Genomic DNA, 20018 nt, shown 5'->3' on the forward strand with positions numbered 1-20018 from the left:
TTGTTTTCACTGCAATATTTTGTGTTTTGGATGCTGATATTATTTTTGACAGAAATCCAATAAATAATAATTTTGTTGTTAAAGAAAAATTTGCATTGTTTAAATTTGCTTATTAGATAGCAACTTATGATACTAAATAACATAAATTATCTTAAAAAAAATTTGTTGGTTAATGATTGAAACGCTGTTTTTTTGCCCTCGAAAAAATAAAAAGGAGAATAATTAAATAAATTAAATAGATACCTATGTTAATAACTCATACCAAGGAACTGGGAAATATTATATTAGACACTATAAAACTTATGATACAAGTTATTTAGTATTTGTACAAATACATAAGCTGTTTTACATATTTGGCAAAAATCTGTTAAACATTCAAAACTATAGGATTTTTGGTTTAAACTCACACACATGGTAAATATAGAAGTCTCCTTATGATTTAAGAGCTCTCTGTTTTTACAGAAGTTTCATCTAAATATAATTTTGCCCTAAATTATATAATCAATGTTTAGTTTTGGATTTATAAGGTACTAAGTAAGCAGAAAATAAATGAGACATATTTTATTTACCTTATGTTTAAGGATCATAAAATAAAAAAAGTAATTAAAAAACTCAAAAACTGTATTTGTAATTGTCTTTGTTTTTTAAACAAAGGATATAATTAAATTTATAATAAAACATATACTTCGACAAATATTTATGTATATATTTATAAAATAAACGCACACAATCCACAATGAACAATAAATATAAGTAGATTTGTGAGTTTTACGAAATTATTCACGCCACCCGGGGAATTGTAAATTAACGAAGGTGTGGGATAAGAAAACGCTGCTAAAATTTTAATAAACCTGAAATGGTTAAATTTTAATAAACGCACTGAGGCCAGATACCCTCCAAAAACTAATGGGGTCGATTCTCTTAAATTGCTTCGTTGTTATATTCAATATAAAAATTATTTCAACATGAAATTTTAATCAAATACGTTTATTTTATCGATTCATGTTACTAACAAAATGATTTAGAACCCATGCTTTGTATTTTTTTTGAAATGTATATATTAATTCAAATCGTTATCCGTTGAGTTGTCAACATGTTCCATATTACATGTATAAAAAATGATTTTGTCATTATCCGTTCGGAGAAAAATAGTACAAAACGAAAGCTGCTTTCGTTCGAGGTCCCTTTGGTCCCTAAACCTCTTATCGGCCGATCCGGCTGAGTCAGATAAACGTGCTCGGGTATTGTGATTAATGGTTGATCTCGAAAGAAAATTGTGGACATCGGGATAAAAGATCTTTACGGTATCCAATTGAATTCGTACTGTCATGTACAGATTTGTACCCATACCCTGAATGTTAATATTTTACTTATAGAATTCTTTTGTGTCTTGCAGGTTTTGTTTTTGTTATGACTTACTTGTATCTGGAGGTCCTGGGAGTAGCATTGAATCGTCCTTATACCAGGCGTTGACAGCAACATAATCACGAACCGATGAGGGCACAACACAAGAAAGCACAGCGGTGCTTCCTACGCTGGCTTTGGTCCCAGAAATTAAAACGCTGTACTCCTGCCAGACAACTGTAACAAAATAAAATAAATTAGAATTACAGATACTTTTGTTATAAAACTTTAATTTCCATCATATAATTATATTTGTAATACAATATTTAAATATGTACCATTTAACCAATGTAATATTTATAATTTTGATATAAGCTAAAATAAAATAAAGAATAAAATAATAGCATACTGCGTTGCTAGTTTTAATTTAAGGAAAAACAACTTAAGAACCGTTCGTAATAAGAAAAATTTCATTAAGCACATAAAGATCTGACAGCATTGATATGTATTTTTCTACCTTTAAAGCAATATGTGCTTTGCCATTTTGTGCTTAAATTTAAATTAAATATAATTTTATATTAGATTGTATACGAGATGTTTGGTTATGAAAAATATTTTTTCGTATAAAAATGATATTTTTTGCTTGTTGATATTGAAATGTTTTTTAAGATTAGTATAAAAATGTGTATAAAATATTATTTTCAAAGCAATTCATTGCAATTCATATAAAAAAATAGTATTTCTGGTTTTATTCCAAATCGGACAGGTATATGTTAAGATGAGTCTAATTGATTATTTGTATATCAAAATTTTATTTTTTGTGGTAAGTGGGCTCTATTAAATATCCATCTAATGGCCGTTGCCACCAAATCCAAATGTGTTTTAAATTTAAGCTTGAAGTCTAGATCTAAGCCCAGGTATTTACTGCTAGAATTTAATTCTATTGTACATTACTACCCTGTTCAATTAGAAGAGGCAGTGGCAGTTTGTCTACGTTTCGTAAAGATATAATTTACTCTAATTGATTTTTATTATCCACCTTTAGAATTATATGTACTTTTTTGCCAATTAATATATACAATGTTTCTGCGGATGAGTTAGGTATTTTTTATTTACTAATCAAAATGTAAAAATAACTCAAAGCAGCTTATATTTTATTGATAAATGCAAAAATCAGTGATAATATATTTAATCACGATCTTGAAAGTATATAAGAAAAACGGGAGTACCATATAACCAAAAAGCACACTTTATATATACAATAAATATATATAGCACCTAAAATATACAGTGCAGATGGATTATAAAAAATAATCTTTCTAGCAATATTTTCATTACGGTATTATTTATTCTTAATACATATTTTTCCAAGTAATAACTAAATAGTAAACTTTTACATTGCACAAGCGCAAAATAGGCAATTTTAAACTTGAACCCGTTGGGAATTTTGAAACAATATATTCTCAGTAAGGGCTAACAATATATTCTAAGTAAGGCATATATAATATTTATATTTAGTCCTATAACACTGTAAAAGTAACTAAATATCGAATCTTAGATATTCCGATGACTTTATTTTTATTTAATTTATGTTTGTTGTATTATATAGCAATTAAAATAAATAAAAAGCTTAAGATTTATAGATAATCCATATTGACTGTTTTTTCAATCAATGTAATCAAACTATTATCATTACGTATTAATAATATTTATTTTACATATTTAAATCAACGTTAGTAATAATTTTACATACACTTTATATTTATATTATTATTTACTTTAAATTAAATGTAATATTTGTTTTATCTTTACAGAAGTGCTATTGTAACCATATAGATTTTACTAAGGATTAGATTTTCCTAACTTATTATTTTTGTCTACGTAGTTATAATAATATATTTGCATTATTTATAATGTATAATAATAAGAGCAGCTACTTTTTAACTTGATTATAAATAAAATTAAATATCGCCAATATATGATTTACCATTTACAACTTTGGGGTGTAAAAAAAATATAAGAAAAAACAGAACCACGTCTAAGTATTTTATATTGAAGTTAAATGATAAAAACTGCATAGATTTATATAAAATATATTGCTCTTCTTTGTAATTTTAAAAACGCGATAGTAATTAACACTTGCTACATTTTAAGAGTAACCATTTTAACCCTGAATAGATTTTAAATAATTTAAAATTCTTTTTAAAATCAATTGTCAAAAAATACAAAATTATTTTTAATATGTATAGCTACCAATACTGACGATAATGTTGAATCTGAAATTTACCTTGAACTAATAATCTGATGGTGTTTTAACAGGAAATCAAAATATTTAGAAAGAGCGTAATAAATTGAAAATGGAAAAATTAAATATGGATCTGAATTATATCCACTGTTATACGTTCAAATAAAAGTAAAAATCAAAGATTTTATTAAAAGCAAAAATTAATAAAATTTATAAGCTTTATAAGTCAAGTTTTATTTAGGATTTAGGAAAATTAAAAAAAATAGACAAAAACTAATATGGATAATCTAAAATGTATTTAAAAAAAATGTATTATAATATTTTTATCTATTGTATGTATGTAATATAAAAGCTATGATGATGGCTTTAAAATCAGTATCAATTTATTAATTGGTAATTAGCAATAAGTCTTAGAACCTGTATTAAAATTCAATTAGATTCATTAGGCATACATTTTATCTTAAGTAAAAAACTAATAATAATAACTGATAAAAAATTTAATAAGAAACATCTTACGATTTATTCAAGTCAAATAGTAGTTATTTGGACAATAAACAGAAAAATGGCTTCGGGTAAAAGTAAAAAAACTAACTTGATTTAAAATTACAAATTCATCTACTTTAAATCTGGATTTTATATTTATATATTTAACTCAATAGTCTACCTTTGTTTCAATCTTAAAAATGATTTTATTTTTATTAATAGTTTTCTAGTTCTGCTTCGCTCGTATGCCGAAAGGCAAAAACGCTAAACAAGAAAAACAATGTATAAAACTTTCGAATTGTCGGGCGCGTGCGAAATTCGCACGCTGAAAATGGAGATGTGGAAAATTCATCGTTGGTTATACAAGTTTTCCCGTGGCCCAGGGGCTTTTCAGTCCCTCGGCCCACTGCACAGGGTGATTTCGAAGCCAATAAAGCACGTGCCCGATTTTTCCTGAAAAATTTCCCTCAGCCAATTCCACGCAGAGAACTTTTGTTTGTCCGCAGATCGACGCGTCGCTCTTGAGATGAAACGAAAAGTACAGTAAAAGGCGACAGTAAGAATAAAAGTTCCTGACGCAATTTCCCTTCGCACGAGGGCAAAAAACAGGAAATGTGTATAAAGAAGCAAATTCTCCAGAGAGAAAATGAACAGGTACTACATACACACATACATTCACACACCGCGCAGGTGAGCGACCTTGTTCTTGCCTTTATTGCAATACTATGGAAATTAATAAGCTGTTTGCATACGTACAAATGTTGAATACAAATTTTATTAAATGCGCGTAGTGGTCTTATAAATTGTTAATTTACATTCCAAGTTTAATATTAGACATATTAGATATAAAGTGAAATTCATACTATTTAGAATAACGTAAAATTATCATATATTAGTACCAAGTTGAAAAGACTCATCATTTCATTGCCTAAACTCTTGTAATATGATTTAAAGAAAGTTATTCCTATTTATAAACACTCTTTTTATAACTAACCAATATTTATATTATGAACCAAATTGTTACCATGCATACTACTTTGGATAATGCGTTTCATTCAACTAAATCATTTTATTTAATAGAGTGGCAAAAAAGATGTATAAAATAGCGTTGTTATTTGCATCTGTTGTATTTTTATTTTTAAAAATTATTAAAAAGACACGTCTAATATTGACTATAATATTAAAAAATCAGTTAATCCACTAATGTATACTTAAGTGTTTTTTTTTTAATAGCGCTCTTATACCTAAATACATCTAAAATTAACCTAACCTAAATTTAAACTAATGAATATTAGGGTTAATAAACTAATCAAGTTTTTATAAAAACGATTATTTAGAAACAAACTTGTAAAATTAGATTAATTTAGTTTCATTGCTGCCACTTATCAATGAAACTAAATTAAAATTTAATTGCAAAACTGAATTTTTCTTTTTTATTAAATTGTGATTTTATAAAAAAAAAACATTGCAAATTATATGGAAGGCGCTAAAGCATCTGTATCGTAATTATTTTAAACGAATTATTCAATCGTACTTACACAATTTTAACGCGAAAATCTGCGGTCGGTTAACTCGAGACTTTTGTCCCCTTTGTGCCAATTTCGGGTCACGTCGGATTTAATTAATGTTCCGAACACGAATTACATTTTGTTCACTTTTCCAGTACGCGCACCCTTTAATTTTCAGATCACGGGTCTGGTGGTTGTTATTTTATTTTTCCAACGTCTCAGCGACAGATCGGACACCACCGAGCTCCACGAGGGCAGAAAAATAAACCTTGCTGAAATTACACTCCCCTGTTATTATTTATACACACGGGATAAAGAATTCAACCACCTTCTATTCGGCAAAAATGTATTTATTAGATTCTTTTATAAATAAAAGAATATTTACGTTGCGCGGAATTTCATTACCGTGAAAACGTAGTATTAAATTATTTGCATAATTTATTTCAACGCATTCACTCACCGGATTTAATTTCATAACGTATTATTATGTGTTCCTATAGACTCTCATCGTTTTAAAGATTGATTATATACGTTTACAAAAAAAAAATGATTTATGACCCTGCGTCCCTTGAGTGGTCGAAAACAAGAGATGTGAAAAATGTTTATTACGTATATACGTTCATAAACGAAAAAACGCGTGTGTGACGTCATACATATATTTCTGCTACCGTGGCTAGAGCCCGTGACCTCTGGGTTACCAGTCTAAATCTTACGGATTACGCTTTTTCAATCTTAATTATGGTATTTGTATCTTCACTTTCCAAATATTTCTCGTATATGGTAAATAAAATCTGCTAGAAGATGCATCGTTGTCGTAAAAACTTGCAAAGTTCGATCAATGAGTTCATCCTTTTTATGACATTTATCACGTTCTTGCCGCGGTGAGAGTTTCACATATGAAGAGTATGAGAAGTACTACTACGAGGCTTTGAAAATGGCACGACGAACTCGTGGTTGGCTCTCGGGGCGTTATTGTTACCACTCACTGGGTGACAACAAAGTGTATTGCTTTGTTTGTCGTAATACCAACACAGAGCTTTTTATTTTTGTATTACTACAACCATTGCAAGGCAACAATGGTGACGGCGTCAACGTGTCGCTCAAAGAACGCCCATTGTATTTTAATTCGCGATTTATCGTGTTGAAAAGTATCTTTGTATGTAAAATTATACTAAAAATTCGCATTTTATGCATAATCAAAGGTGATCTAACATCAGTTTTCGTTTTATTACTCAAAAATCGTAAAAATTTCAGCATATTTAGATTTTTTTAATAAACAAACATTGAATGTACTGTATTAAATATTATAAATAATAATAATTAAATGGCCGCCTTTAGTCTTTTTTAAACAGCTAATACATTCGATTACTCTTTCGTACATTTTTTCGACCGTAACCCGGCTATAACTTTGCGGATGTTGGTTTTTAGGTGCTTTAACTTTGCAAGCTTGTCGGCGTAGACACGACGTAGAAGAAGACAAAAAATCCAACGGCGATAAATCGTGAGAGCTTGGCGTGAAATAATGCGACCTGGGGACTTTTCACGCAAAACAAAAGTTGTGTGGCAAGTTGCGTCGTCTTGATGAAACCACGTGTCTTACACATCAATATCTTCGATTTCGTGCCAAAACAAATCATGCGTCCATAGCACCTACCATTGAGGTACAGTTTGACCTTAATTGTTTTCAAAAAAATAAGGGCGTTTTTTCTCGCCCCATATGTAGTAATTTTTCTTATTCACATACACAGAATGGATGAAATGCATAATTTTTTTATTGTTCATGATCTTTGGACTTTAGTTCTTGTATTATCTGAATTTTATATGGCTGTTGGTGCAAGTTCTGATTCAAAATACGTCAAAAAGAGCCATAATAGAAGTCCAAGATGTACTAACGCTAACGAATCGACAATTCCGTGTCTTCGGTCACACTTTCATTAACAGCAGCAATATTTTCGGCTGAACGGACGCACAGGCATGATGATGCACAAGCCTTACCCTATCTCTAATGCTTTTAGTCTTTTAAAAATTTTCACTACGCTGCGAATTATTCGCTCAGTAGGACGATACTATTGATCATAATTTTGCCGTAAAATTCGATACACGGTTCGTACAGAATTATTATTTATATAGAATAATTATACAATTTAAGCGCGTTAAGCAAGCAATTTAGTAAATGTGTGGCTGCAAACTAACATTTGACCCTTTTAACACGCGTGATTATTGACAGATGTCCGATTTACAGTGCTCCCAACCTATGAAACACGAATTAACTTAACTTGTATATTAATATATACATAGAATGAAAAATGTGATGATACTTATAAAGTTTTATCCCTTATAATACGCCATTAAGCAATAAATTGAACATTACTTATTTTGCCAAACGTATGATTTTAAGTGTCAGGATCACCCGTGATCGTTGTTAAAATTAGTCACAGAGACTTGCTGATTTGAGTTTCTTTCGACTTTTTGAAAAAATATGCAATAGAAATACTTTCATACAATGTTTATATAAACGAGTTAGGCTGAGTTAGGCTATGTTAGGCTACATTATGTTACACCCTAGCCTAGCCTAACATTATCTATGTTTATTCATAAATATATAATTTTTTGTACAAATGTACTTAATTTTATAAATGCAGGTTCACAAAGACGGAGGTGCAAGAGCGGTGTAGTAGGTGCAAGACACACAGGCTCGAGTTTATACAAGGGTCCAAAAAAAATAAAATATATGAAAAATTAGCAAACCTAAATTTTGGAAATTTAAATTTTAAAAATTGCAAAAAAATGCTGCCAATAGTTTTATAACAATAAAAAACGCAAACATGTGAATTTTTCAGCTAAAATTAAAAATTTTGCTTTACAAATATTTAAACCCACTGTTGCTAATTGCTTTGAGAAGGACAGTTGATTATATAGTACTCCATGTTTATTTATGTTTTATGTAAGGTTTAGGAGAAAAAATTAGAGATAGATATAGGCTGGCTCACGATATTTTAAAAAGCTGACTAAAGAGAACCTGCGCCCTAGCTCGATGAAACATTATTAAACGTAGTCTAACTTTATGTTTTACCTTCTGTCTGGTAAAATCTGCAAATTTAAATGATAAATGTTAATATTAAAATCCAAAATTAAAGGTCCTAGGCTAGTAATGAAACTTTTATATGTATATAAATACGAAGAGGTATACAAGAAATAATAAGTTTTGTAACATTTGTCATGACCTAGTAAAGATGTACCTTAATTTTTTTTCACGATTACATATTTTTACACGCAGGTGAAGTTGTTTGCAGGGGAATTGCATTGTTACTTGAACAAACCAATAAAATGTGTTTAAGTTTTAAAATATAGTTGGCTACTCTGGCGATCGATAACCAAAGAGTAGAAAAACAGGTATTTTACATTGGGTAGTACGTATTGTATAGCTAACACGTGTCTTTTTTAGACAAAAAAATATTTTATGCAGTGGTAGATTTATACATATATTTTTGTCACAAGATGACGTTGAGAGACTATTGTTGTATGACATTGTGTGTGCCTTTATTTTCAATACGTTTGCTTTCTCTTTTAATTTGTTTGAAAAAGTCGTAAGAATGACCTAAATTATAAGAAAATATTTAGGTGGGAATAACCTTCACCACATAAAGTGTGCTTTACATTTATATTTCACAAAAAAATTATAAATAAAGGATTAATATTTTAAAATAATAAATCTCGAGAATTATCTCAGAAAGAGGTTTAATCCACAGGATTTAAGTGTCAAGAATCAAATAGTTATACATATAAAAAAGCACGATCGATATTATAAACATGGGATCTATTATCCTAATTAGTTTCATTACGATTACATAAATTTGAATACTAATATTTTGATAAACTAACTCATATATAAATTAAATATATTACAAAAGTAAGTATAGATTTTAATATGTTTATTTTTACTTATGATGATAATGAGATACATCCAGTAACCTTAATATTAATTTAATAGCAACTGTTGTAATCTAAATATGCGTAGCGTTTTCTAGCGAGGCCGCACATTATATCTTATATCCAAAATAGTCGGCAGCCCGAGATTAAATTACATTATTTGAGTTGTATATACATATTATATAACTCACCTCTTGTTCACCCGGTAGCAATGGAAACAGACAAAAACGGCACTAAATACACAAACCGACATTATAAATGCACACTATGATAACTGTAACTCGGTCCTGTCTGAAATAACGTTATACCGTTTTATCGCGGCAATAACGTTTGAATGTTTAATCCGACTGTAAAATCGAACTGGAAGCAAATTGAAAAGAAGAAATAAATAATCGTATCGAAGATTAAAATACGGGCTTCTTTTCAGAAAAGTTTTCGCCCGCGGGGGATTCCGTTAAAACCACAAGCACCCGACTGCGGTATGAAAAGCACTCTTGAATACTCGAAAAAATAGGATTGCTTGCGTTATTTTTGCGTTTCAGCATTTTTAATGCACGCGATCGTTGGCCTGTATTTTAAAAAGGCACTCGATCGAAGCTTAATGAAATGGGGCGAGGATTATTTTTTGAAAATACATCCTTGATAAAGCGGTACAGTGAGCGAAAACGAAAGGTATGGTTTAAATTAATTCTGGGTTTATACATTATACATTTTTAATGTTTCTTCAACATATAATTTAAAAATGTCGGGAAAATGTATTTTTTAAATTAAGAGTATGTGAAGGCCTTTTATTAAAGTTTTAGGGAACATGGTAAATTACAATTTAAAGTAGTTTTGATATTATATTTTCGTTACTACAAAACATCTTTTAATTTATATTTCTATATTCCAACTAATACAAATCGACTTTGATTCAATAAACTTTCTGATAAAATTGCGAGAGACACGTTCGCCATATTAAGACTCAAACTCATATTGATCCTAGCTTTCTTCGAATTAATACCATAAGAATCAAAAATTTGCGAATCCCCTAACAGAAATATACACAAGACACGATCTACGGTCCAACCCGATGGTCGGAGATTAAACCATAAGTCGTAACAAGTTACGATCGGCTCGTACGCTCCATCGGCAATTCTTTCAGATTGATAATGGCTCACAATAGAATTATGGCTTCCACATACATAATGTAAGTCGAAACATAACAATGGACGTCGTGCGTGAAATAGTGCGGTTTCAGCACAATACGGAAAAAAAATACATCCCCACATTGTGCGCCGTATGACTTATTATCGAAGGGAGAGATTCGGTGGCAGTAAAGTCGTGGGCGGAATAGTTGGCACGAACCGTCGGATGTGCGTGAGATAATTATACTTCTCAGACGTCGGAGGCTGTAATGAAACTATCGAATAACTCCATTTTCTTCGCCGTGGGGCATTAATCAAGGGGCCCCGCGAAAAGGTGTGGATGTAGGGTGGTAATCAAACATCGGTTGCCGGAAGTGTTTCAAATTTATTCTACTTCCCGAAGCGTGTTTCTGTCGTCGGTCAAGTAATGAATAGCCACACTTATAAGGCTAAGGTGGCTGTGTTTGCCTAAATCTCGAGTAGTCAGGTTAATGATGCGTTCAAATTAATGCCAAGCAATGAGTGAACAGAAGTTGTAATCTCCTTGGCAATATACTGAATCATTTTTGTAGATGACTTTCTCTACATTTTTGAATTTGCGTATAATGATACATATGTATGAAATGTGTATTTTCATATATTCTGAATACAGCCTAATTATTAAAGAATGATAAATTTCTCTATTTTTTTTATATTTCCATCACATAGTATTGTATCTGTTTATTCGTATTTGTTGTAGTTTCAAGAACAATATTAAATTTTTTACTAGTTTTATTATTGGCTTTGTCCGGGATAGTTTAAAAATATTTTCTTATTAATTAAAATTATTTTATTGCATTGACTTATGCCGTATCACGTAATTGCCCGTCAGCACGTCGCTGTTCAGTTTTTTACCGGTTTCAATAGTATGTATTGAAGAAGCATGTAATCATCTTTATAAATAAAATATGAAAGCTTAAATTTTAATATAACACAGCCTAGAAATGACAGATAGATTGACATGGCGCAAATTTCACGTCGTTACTGTTCACCGTTTGGGAGAAGTTCTTGCAACAGACGGAGAGATTCATGTCTTTTCTATTTTATAATATAGATAGCATGCTTAATGTTTATATGATTAGTTTCTAATTTAAGGGGCCACGCATGTTGTGATTCACATTTAACATTATTTATATATAATACATATTTTAAGTGTCTGTATTCTTCAAATATCAATTTGTTATATGCATGCTAAAACTTCATTAACGTTTGCGTTTTTAGTGTACAAATGTTCATTTCATTAAATCTCAATCAATCATTGGTAATTGAATTACTAGTTTATTATTTTATTCAATAACCATAAAGAAAAGTAACGATTTTTTTCACAATATTAATATTTTAAAATTACAAAATAATACTAGTAGAACATTTTTTAGTTATAATATAAATAAAACCATTAGTTTAATATATCGTTAATATTTTTTTATATTACTAGTTTATTTTTATTTGTGTAGTTTAGATGTGAAAAATATACGAAAAGTTTCCTCGCGGCAATAAATAAATATGAACATTTCGCAAACTTTAATGGATTCCGATCGTATATAATAAACTTTTAGATAAATATTTTGTTTTATATGAAAAACATGGTAAATATGGCTACAAATATATTTTATATTGATAGTGAAATATTTAGAATATAAACTATAAATAAATATGAAGTTTTTTGTCAAATAAATTTAAAATCATCTAATTAAATCAACCGGATGCGTTTACATGAAAACGATTATAGTAAATGCGTGACCCTTCAGTGATTTATATTATCTATATTGCGTCTTGTGTTGATTTAATATGCTATTTAGACTTATTGATCTATGAAACATATCATATATTTATAGCAGTTGTATATAACGTTTGTTCTAAGCATAAAGAATTTGGTTTTATATCTAAAATTTAAAAATTCGTAATGTTACAATTTCTTAATTTATTTATTTAAATTAAATAAGGACCATCGTGATCAAATAGGTTACAAGGGCTATAAATAAAATTTATTGTATTATTATAACAATACACAAAAATTATAATGCAAGTAATATAAAAAAAATACATAAAAGGAAAGAGAAAAGAGAATAATTAAATTAATTAATATGAACCGGACCAATTTCTTATATCTGACATTATCGATTGTTAATTGGAACGCAAAACTGAAATTTCTCGAGAATAGTTCTTCGACAGCATCCTTCAGTAGTTGGAAGTAATGCTAAGTGACAACAATTTTCTGGGAAACATACCTCAACGCTCTTAAAAAAAGGCGCTGGGAGACAAGAAAGGATAATAACCAGATATCCTCTTATAGAAGTACCCTAAGAATCTTTTCTGAACTTTTTTAATTAAAAGGAAGTGTTTAGTTATTAGTTTATTACAAATTATAAATACCAATTCAATGCTGCACACTAAAGTATTATAGAGGACGCGAATAATTGATGAATCGTCAAAATAAAAGCCTAAAACCTCTAGTTACGCATGGAAATAAACTTTTAGGTTACGATGATCCTGATTTAATTAAAAAATAAAATAAAATAATATTTTTTTAGTGTTAATTACTTAAAAAAAATCTTTAAAAGAGAAAATGTTTTTTATTTTATTTCTCGAGAAATTTTGTAATTGTTAAGGTTATACAGTCTGCATTTTACAAAGTATTGTTAAAATAAGAAAAGAATAAATTGAGTATGTATGTATATATATAGAGATCTCAAATATTCCATGAAACGTGTATCTATCTGATACTATTACAACTAACGGAGGGTTAAAGCCGTTAAGTATTGGCAGTATTAGAACCAGAGGTTGCAACTATTAAAATAGTATTCGTAATAAGTTTCAATATTCGTGAAAAATTATTTTTTAGAAGAAAAAAGTCACCTCGTACCTTTTTATTCGTCATGGGGTAAACAATCATCTAATGTGCACCTTTTTTACCTCCCAGCAGCATCTCTTTAACGAGCAAAGATGTCGGAGGTGACCTCTTACTAGAAGCTCATTTTTTTATATTTAATAATAAAAATAAGAATTGGTTCGCGCCATCAATTTATAATGACTTAAATATTATTTTATTACTTCAGAAACTATTCTAATATATTCGAATAGTAGTAGTTTTACTATTCGAATATATATTAGAATCCCTAATTACAACCCGTAAAAGTAACTTTCGAAAATCTTAGCAGAGAAGATGTTATGCAAAAAGGGTACTAAATATTTTGGATCAAACTTAAAAAAGAATTTAGAACTTTTTTATTTAAATAAAAAATTAAAGTAAAAAATATACAAAGTATAAAAAAAATAATAAAGCTTTTGTGCGAATCAACTAAATTTAAGTAAAACAGAAAGCTTTCAAGAGCTTTAAATAATGATGGTGATAAAATAGTTTGATGTATTTTAACAATTGGTAAAAAGACAGGAATGCCTGGTATGTGATTAAACATTTGCATGTTCACAAGAAACGATTTCAAATTATTTTGAAACTTATAAACATACTTTAATGGCAAATTCGTCGTTTTCTAAACTTTACTATATAAATAATTTCATAAATTTAGTTGCTAAATGTAATTTTCATGCAAATATGTTTTATTTTATTAATATATTTACCCTTATATAAATGTTAATTTCAAGGCGAATAAGATGTTTTTAATTTACGTAAACATATATAGTTTTGTATGTTTTTGAATTTATTAGCAATATAAGGACTTTGTTGATAATAATTTCAAAATACAGTGTAAATTTTTTTTTAAAATGATATAGGAATACATGAGTCTTGCTACTCTTAGACGTTAGCGATCAATATGTCTTTTGAAAAACGATACAGTACTTTATCTATAGCATTGTCTTAGATTACTCTATTTCATTGATATAGCTCTAAGAGTGATTTGTGAATTAAACGTATCAGTTTCTATTTATTCCGTTGTATTGCAAATTAGTTAACTTTATACTATACACAGTGGTTCGAGTTCAATTCCAAGTTTGCCCAATGGCTGAATGAATTTGTAAATTGTTTGGGTTAGTACCTGCGGTGACGTGCATGTCCCTGGAGAGGACCACCCCGACACTGTTGGCAGCCCTGCAGCGGTACACGGCCCCGTGAACATCCTGTCGGTATTCCTGGGCGGGAAAACCCGGAAAAACTAACGAACCGTTGTCCATGGGCATTCTGAAAGCAAATAAAAATAATATGTATTATTATATAAATAGTATCATCAGCACAATACGGGAAAAACAAAGCGTTGAAAATTCCGAGCAAACAAACAATTGTACAATAATTATGACTGGCGGAATTTGATCAAAGTTTTCAAAGTCGAAATTTTCCGCAGTCTCGTCTGCAATAATTGCCTCGCTTGCTCTTTTAAGCTTTCGCCACGCGCAATTTAAAGGAAAGTTTTTAACGGATATCATACGTTTGCCACATCAAAGAGTTCTTTGCACAAACAAATGCTTTGTACTCCTTCTATGGGGAGTTTCTTCACCATTAGTTCCGGAGAACGCTAGAAAAACGACCATTAAAATAAAATAAATATCTTCAAGCACTAGCCATAATTAAAATAAATGTACGTGGAAAATATATTATATTTTACACACATGAAGATAATTTTTTTTTAATTTATACTTGAAGACCAGTGAATAATATTGGTTAATGAATTTAATCGAAATATTTACAACTATCTAAGAAATCTGAACTACTAAATAAATTGTTTTTACGAAAACGAATAGAATTTTAATCGAAGAAATTTGTGTAATATTTTAAATGAAAATATATATAAGACAGACTTGATGCAATATTCGTAACAGTGGTTTAAAATTCGTTTAAACAGTACATTATGAAGGATAATACGAATAATACATTTACTTTATATATTATAATATATTATATAAAGTAAAAATATGGCAATAAAGATTGTCAGGGGATGGAGACTTTTTTGAGCTATATAAACCAATTTCTCATGCTAGAACGCGAGATTTGCGTATAAAAATAGAGTTCTATGCTTGAAAGGGTATACAATGAAAAGGATTGCTGCTTACTTTAAGAGACGCATTGGCGAAGGAGAAAATTCTTGTGTGAGAAGGCTAAGTTAAAGCTTTATATAGTGTAGTGGTCAACCATTTCCGTCAAAATCGGTCTACTTTCTTACGGTCTTTTAGTAACCTTTTTATTCTAATAAATTCGAAACAACAAAGTATTATTTAAATTTTAGAAAAAAAAAATTCTGATTATAGCTAAAGCACTTAAAATATTTTATTATAAACTGCAATTATTTTTAAAGAATGCCCATTTAAATATTTTTTTAAAAATTTTATTGGCATAGCCGCGTAGGGAAAATTTCGTATATTTCAACTCGAATTAATATTATATTTTATATATTTTACTTTTACATTTTTTTTAAATACTTGCCGCAATAATATTGTTTTTTTTTAACATTTTTTAACATGAAATGATAATTTAATAAAAATACTACATATTACTATTTACTTCAATATAATGTATTTGACGACCAAAAATAAATCTAATAATAGCAAAACGCTTAAAAAATGTATATAACATATTAATTAACCATTTAAACTAAGCGTGCAGTGATTTTTTATAGGTAAAAAATATATATCTTAAAGCATCACACACTTCAACATTTTAACATTTTAAAATATATACACTTTTACAATATATATTATAGTTTTAATATATTATATCTGCCATTTTTTACTAAAATCGCAAATAAAACCTTCTAAAAAAATACATAATTAATATTTATTAAAAACCGATTAAAACTACAGAATTTATCATTTCACAAATTACTATTATATTTCATATTCATGTTTAATTAAATACTCTAATTAAAATAAATTACAATAATTACAGTTTCGATACTATTGGCCGCGATAATTTTTTAATCAACAGCAAAAAAATTGTGCTGTATTCGTTTTGTAGGATGTTTTTATTACTAATTTAATATAACCCCTTATTTAACGACATAATAAGTAGGTAGAAAATAGTGTTTTTTTACCTATGGGTCTACAAAAAATTAACAGCCGTAAAATGTAGCAACTTAATTTATTTAATAAAAATAATTATCTCAATCATCCTAGTTTTAAAACATTTATTGAGAATTTAAAGCAAAAGTAAACAGGATTTTAACAGAACAAGCTTTGAAGAGATTTTTTTTAAATTTTGTGTACTTTTCCTTAAAGAAATATAAATACCTTTTTATCTTTGAGTAAGCTTACGTGCCAAATATATTTCACCATATAAATAAGACTACTATTTAATTCAAGATCGTGAATTTACAAATAAATGTTACTATAATTTTACAAACTATGCAATCTAAAAGAAGAGAGTAGAGGTCAAGCTTTTTGTAAACTAACCAATACAAGAGGTACAGTAGTGCGTAATCAAAATGGAGTTTAAAATAATCTAGTTACTTTTTTTAAAGAGATTTTTTCTTTAAATAAGATATTTATTGATTTTAAATCTTTCGTTATAACATAACAAGATTTAGTGCAGTACTTAACGGGGTAAATACAAACAACCACCAAAAGTAAGTAGTGAGACATCAGACTTCAGTCAATCTGTAAATTACTGGCATATATTATTAATCTTTTCACAATCAATAGGTGTCACTGTGGAGATATTGTTTGATTTTATTTTAAATATTTATCACAATATCTCTTTATAGGATTAGAAAAATCAAGAAAAACCTAATTTATCACGATTGATCGGAATTATAATAATATAATAATCACTAATTCTGATCTTCCAGATAAGATAACAAGTAAAAACTAAGAGTTTCAAGGTCAGATCTTTGAGGTATTAATTATTTAATTATTAATTAAATCGCCGGTCTATTGTGCTGGCTGTTATTATAGCTGAACTATGGATCCAGTTTTTTTATCTGATATAAACTATATCAGAAACCATGATTTTACTAGAATTAAACTTAGTTATTTTAGGACAAAAAACTTACTACAAATTGCATTTAACTGAGAGTATCTTAAAAAATTCTGGGTTTTCCCGAGAGTAGTTTATTCTCAACTTGTTAAGCTAGGCTTAGAATTTTTAACTCCGTTTGCAACAATTTATCTATGCGAATCAGTATTTTAAATAATTAAAATAGTATGAATAAAAAATCGCAAGAAAAATCATACTACAGTTTAATGATATTATAATAATATAAAAGCACATATGGAACAATGTTTAATTACATACGTTTAAAAAACCAGCTTGCAGTTGTTTTTTCATGCTCCGAACTTTCCAGAAATCTCTTGATAAATCAGTACAATTTATGAAAAAAATAGTCTTGAGTCAGGTTTTCAAGAAGTATACAAATTAGGTAAACTGATATTTACTATTCCAAGCAGTACCGCTTAAGCAAAACGTTCATTTTCTGCTCTTAATAGAAGTATAAGCCAGGAAAGTCTATGCGATCTTGAATTAATACAGTAAAGCACGTTTCACGACAGCGTAATTAAAAAATATATATCTTAAAAGCAAAAGAATTTAATTAATTTACAAATAATACTAAAATTATTTTGTTTTATAAATAAACATATTTTTTTCAAACAAAACACACCTAGCAACGCTACACTACATTGTATTTAAAAATAACAGTATTATATCATATATGATTTGTCATATTTATTTCACATTGTAATTTGATTTTTTGATTTAAAAATATTTTTTTGAGAAGCTTTTATCTGGCTTGGTCTACACAGTAAAAAGGTTAAGAAATCTTGGTCTTACATAAAAATCAAAAATTTCTGTATACTATTGAATGAATGTCAAAAGAAATTTGATCCATAATATTTTTGGGCTTGCCTAATTGTGCTTTCAGTGTATCTTTAAAAAAAGTATAAAAGAGCCGCAGAAAAGTTGATGAGAGATTGCTTATTTATATTGAAATCATATTTTAATAAATATATATTGCGCAAATTCCATATTTAATAGATGTAAAATTATTTTAAGTTTAAATTAGTGATTTTATTTTGTCATCTCATATTGTATAGATCCGTTAGTGTCATTATTTTCGAAACGAGATAATTAAAACTGTATGGTGAATTCGAAAGTTGCTACTTTAGAACATTTATTATATTTTAGGTTTCGTGTGAAAATGTATCAAGGTGAAAACCATATTTTCTTCAATTTTCATGTCAAAATATTTCTTCGTTGAACGTAACGGCCGCTCGTTATCTTATAGTAAACATATATAAATAAAATAAAAACAACTAGGGGGACGTTTACGGTACGGGCGCCGAGCGAGATATTGCGATGGCAATCTCTCGCGAATAACTGCTAAAGTTTTTCAATTTCTTAGAATTTTCGTTCAACATTCCAATTGTTTTCCTTTTCAATTTTTCTATTACGCCCTTCTGAGTCGACGGACGGTGTCTACACGCCCGTCTACATTAATAACTAAGACAATAATATTTTCACGCAGTTTCGCTATATATTGCTAGAATACATACAAATTGAAATTGTTTGCTTGATATCTAAAATATATACACTGTAGAATAGATGATACACATACATTTGACGGGTAATTCTACTGGAAATTGCTCGAGGAGACTTTAACTGCGGTGCTAGAGAACTGCAAAGCGGTATTTATTTATTTTCTGCACTTCAACTGCACATAAACTAAGTTAAAACGCGGCTTTAGAAGTTTGTACTCATTAAGGATTTAACAAATAATATACACTTGAAAGTGTCTTACAAACAGCATAACATTTAAATGCAGCTTTAATAGCACTTTTTGTCATTGTACTTTGTATCGAATTGTGTAGTGTTTATATTATAAAATGCAACTTTAACGATAAAATATTCAAGCGACAATAGATTGAAAGTTAGGTGCATGCTTTGAAACATACTTTGAGAGTCTCTCTCGCGGCGCGAGAGTTCACTTCTGGCCTGAATAATAATTGTGCACGTCTGTGACTGGAGCATTTGAGAAGCTATCCGGGGTCCCGGAGTTACCCCGCACACATCCGCCATGGCGCACTGCACTAATGCGAACCATGAATATTTTATTTCTGAACGCCTTTGTCTGAGACGGATGTACGGCGAACAAAGAGCGAACGCTCCAAGATTTGCTACAGATCTTTTGTGCAAATCGTCGCTATTGTTTTACGTGTAATTAAATTTATTCACCGTGTCATGATACCGCAGTCGAAAATCACGAACTTTGTATGACGGAGAAATTGATACACACTCCAGTCGTACCATCTACTTATGCTATGTTCACATAAAGCAATGCGGAGTAATGAGAGGCGAGCACTTCGTATGGATTGGAAACGCTTGATTAGCATTAGGATAATTTAAGGGTTCCTGTTAAAGCACTCTTAATTCAGCTCTTTCGTTCACTAATTTAAAAGTCG

The 20018-nt window shown here is 29.1% G+C and overlaps 1 protein-coding gene across 4 annotated transcripts in view; it reads right to left on the minus strand.

Moving 5' to 3' along the window:
* Dscam3 (Down syndrome cell adhesion molecule 3) overlaps positions 1–20018 on the minus strand; it is a 167278-nt gene that overhangs the window by 34174 nt on the left and 113086 nt on the right. For all 4 annotated transcript variants that reach the window (XM_088203786.1, XM_088203785.1, XM_088203788.1 and 1 more), the window contains exons 4-5: positions 14672–14814; positions 1420–1581 (exon numbers count right to left, since the gene is read on the minus strand). In XM_088203786.1, coding sequence (XP_088059912.1) covers positions 1420–1581; positions 14672–14814 — 305 coding nt within the window. The remainder of the gene's footprint in view (positions 1–1419; positions 1582–14671; positions 14815–20018) is intronic.

Source organism: Plectrocnemia conspersa, unplaced genomic scaffold, assembly GCF_051122295.1.
Source record: "Plectrocnemia conspersa isolate PC_06_02 unplaced genomic scaffold, ASM5112229v1 ptg000014l, whole genome shotgun sequence".
Lineage (NCBI taxonomy): Eukaryota > Metazoa > Arthropoda > Insecta > Trichoptera > Polycentropodidae > Plectrocnemia > Plectrocnemia conspersa.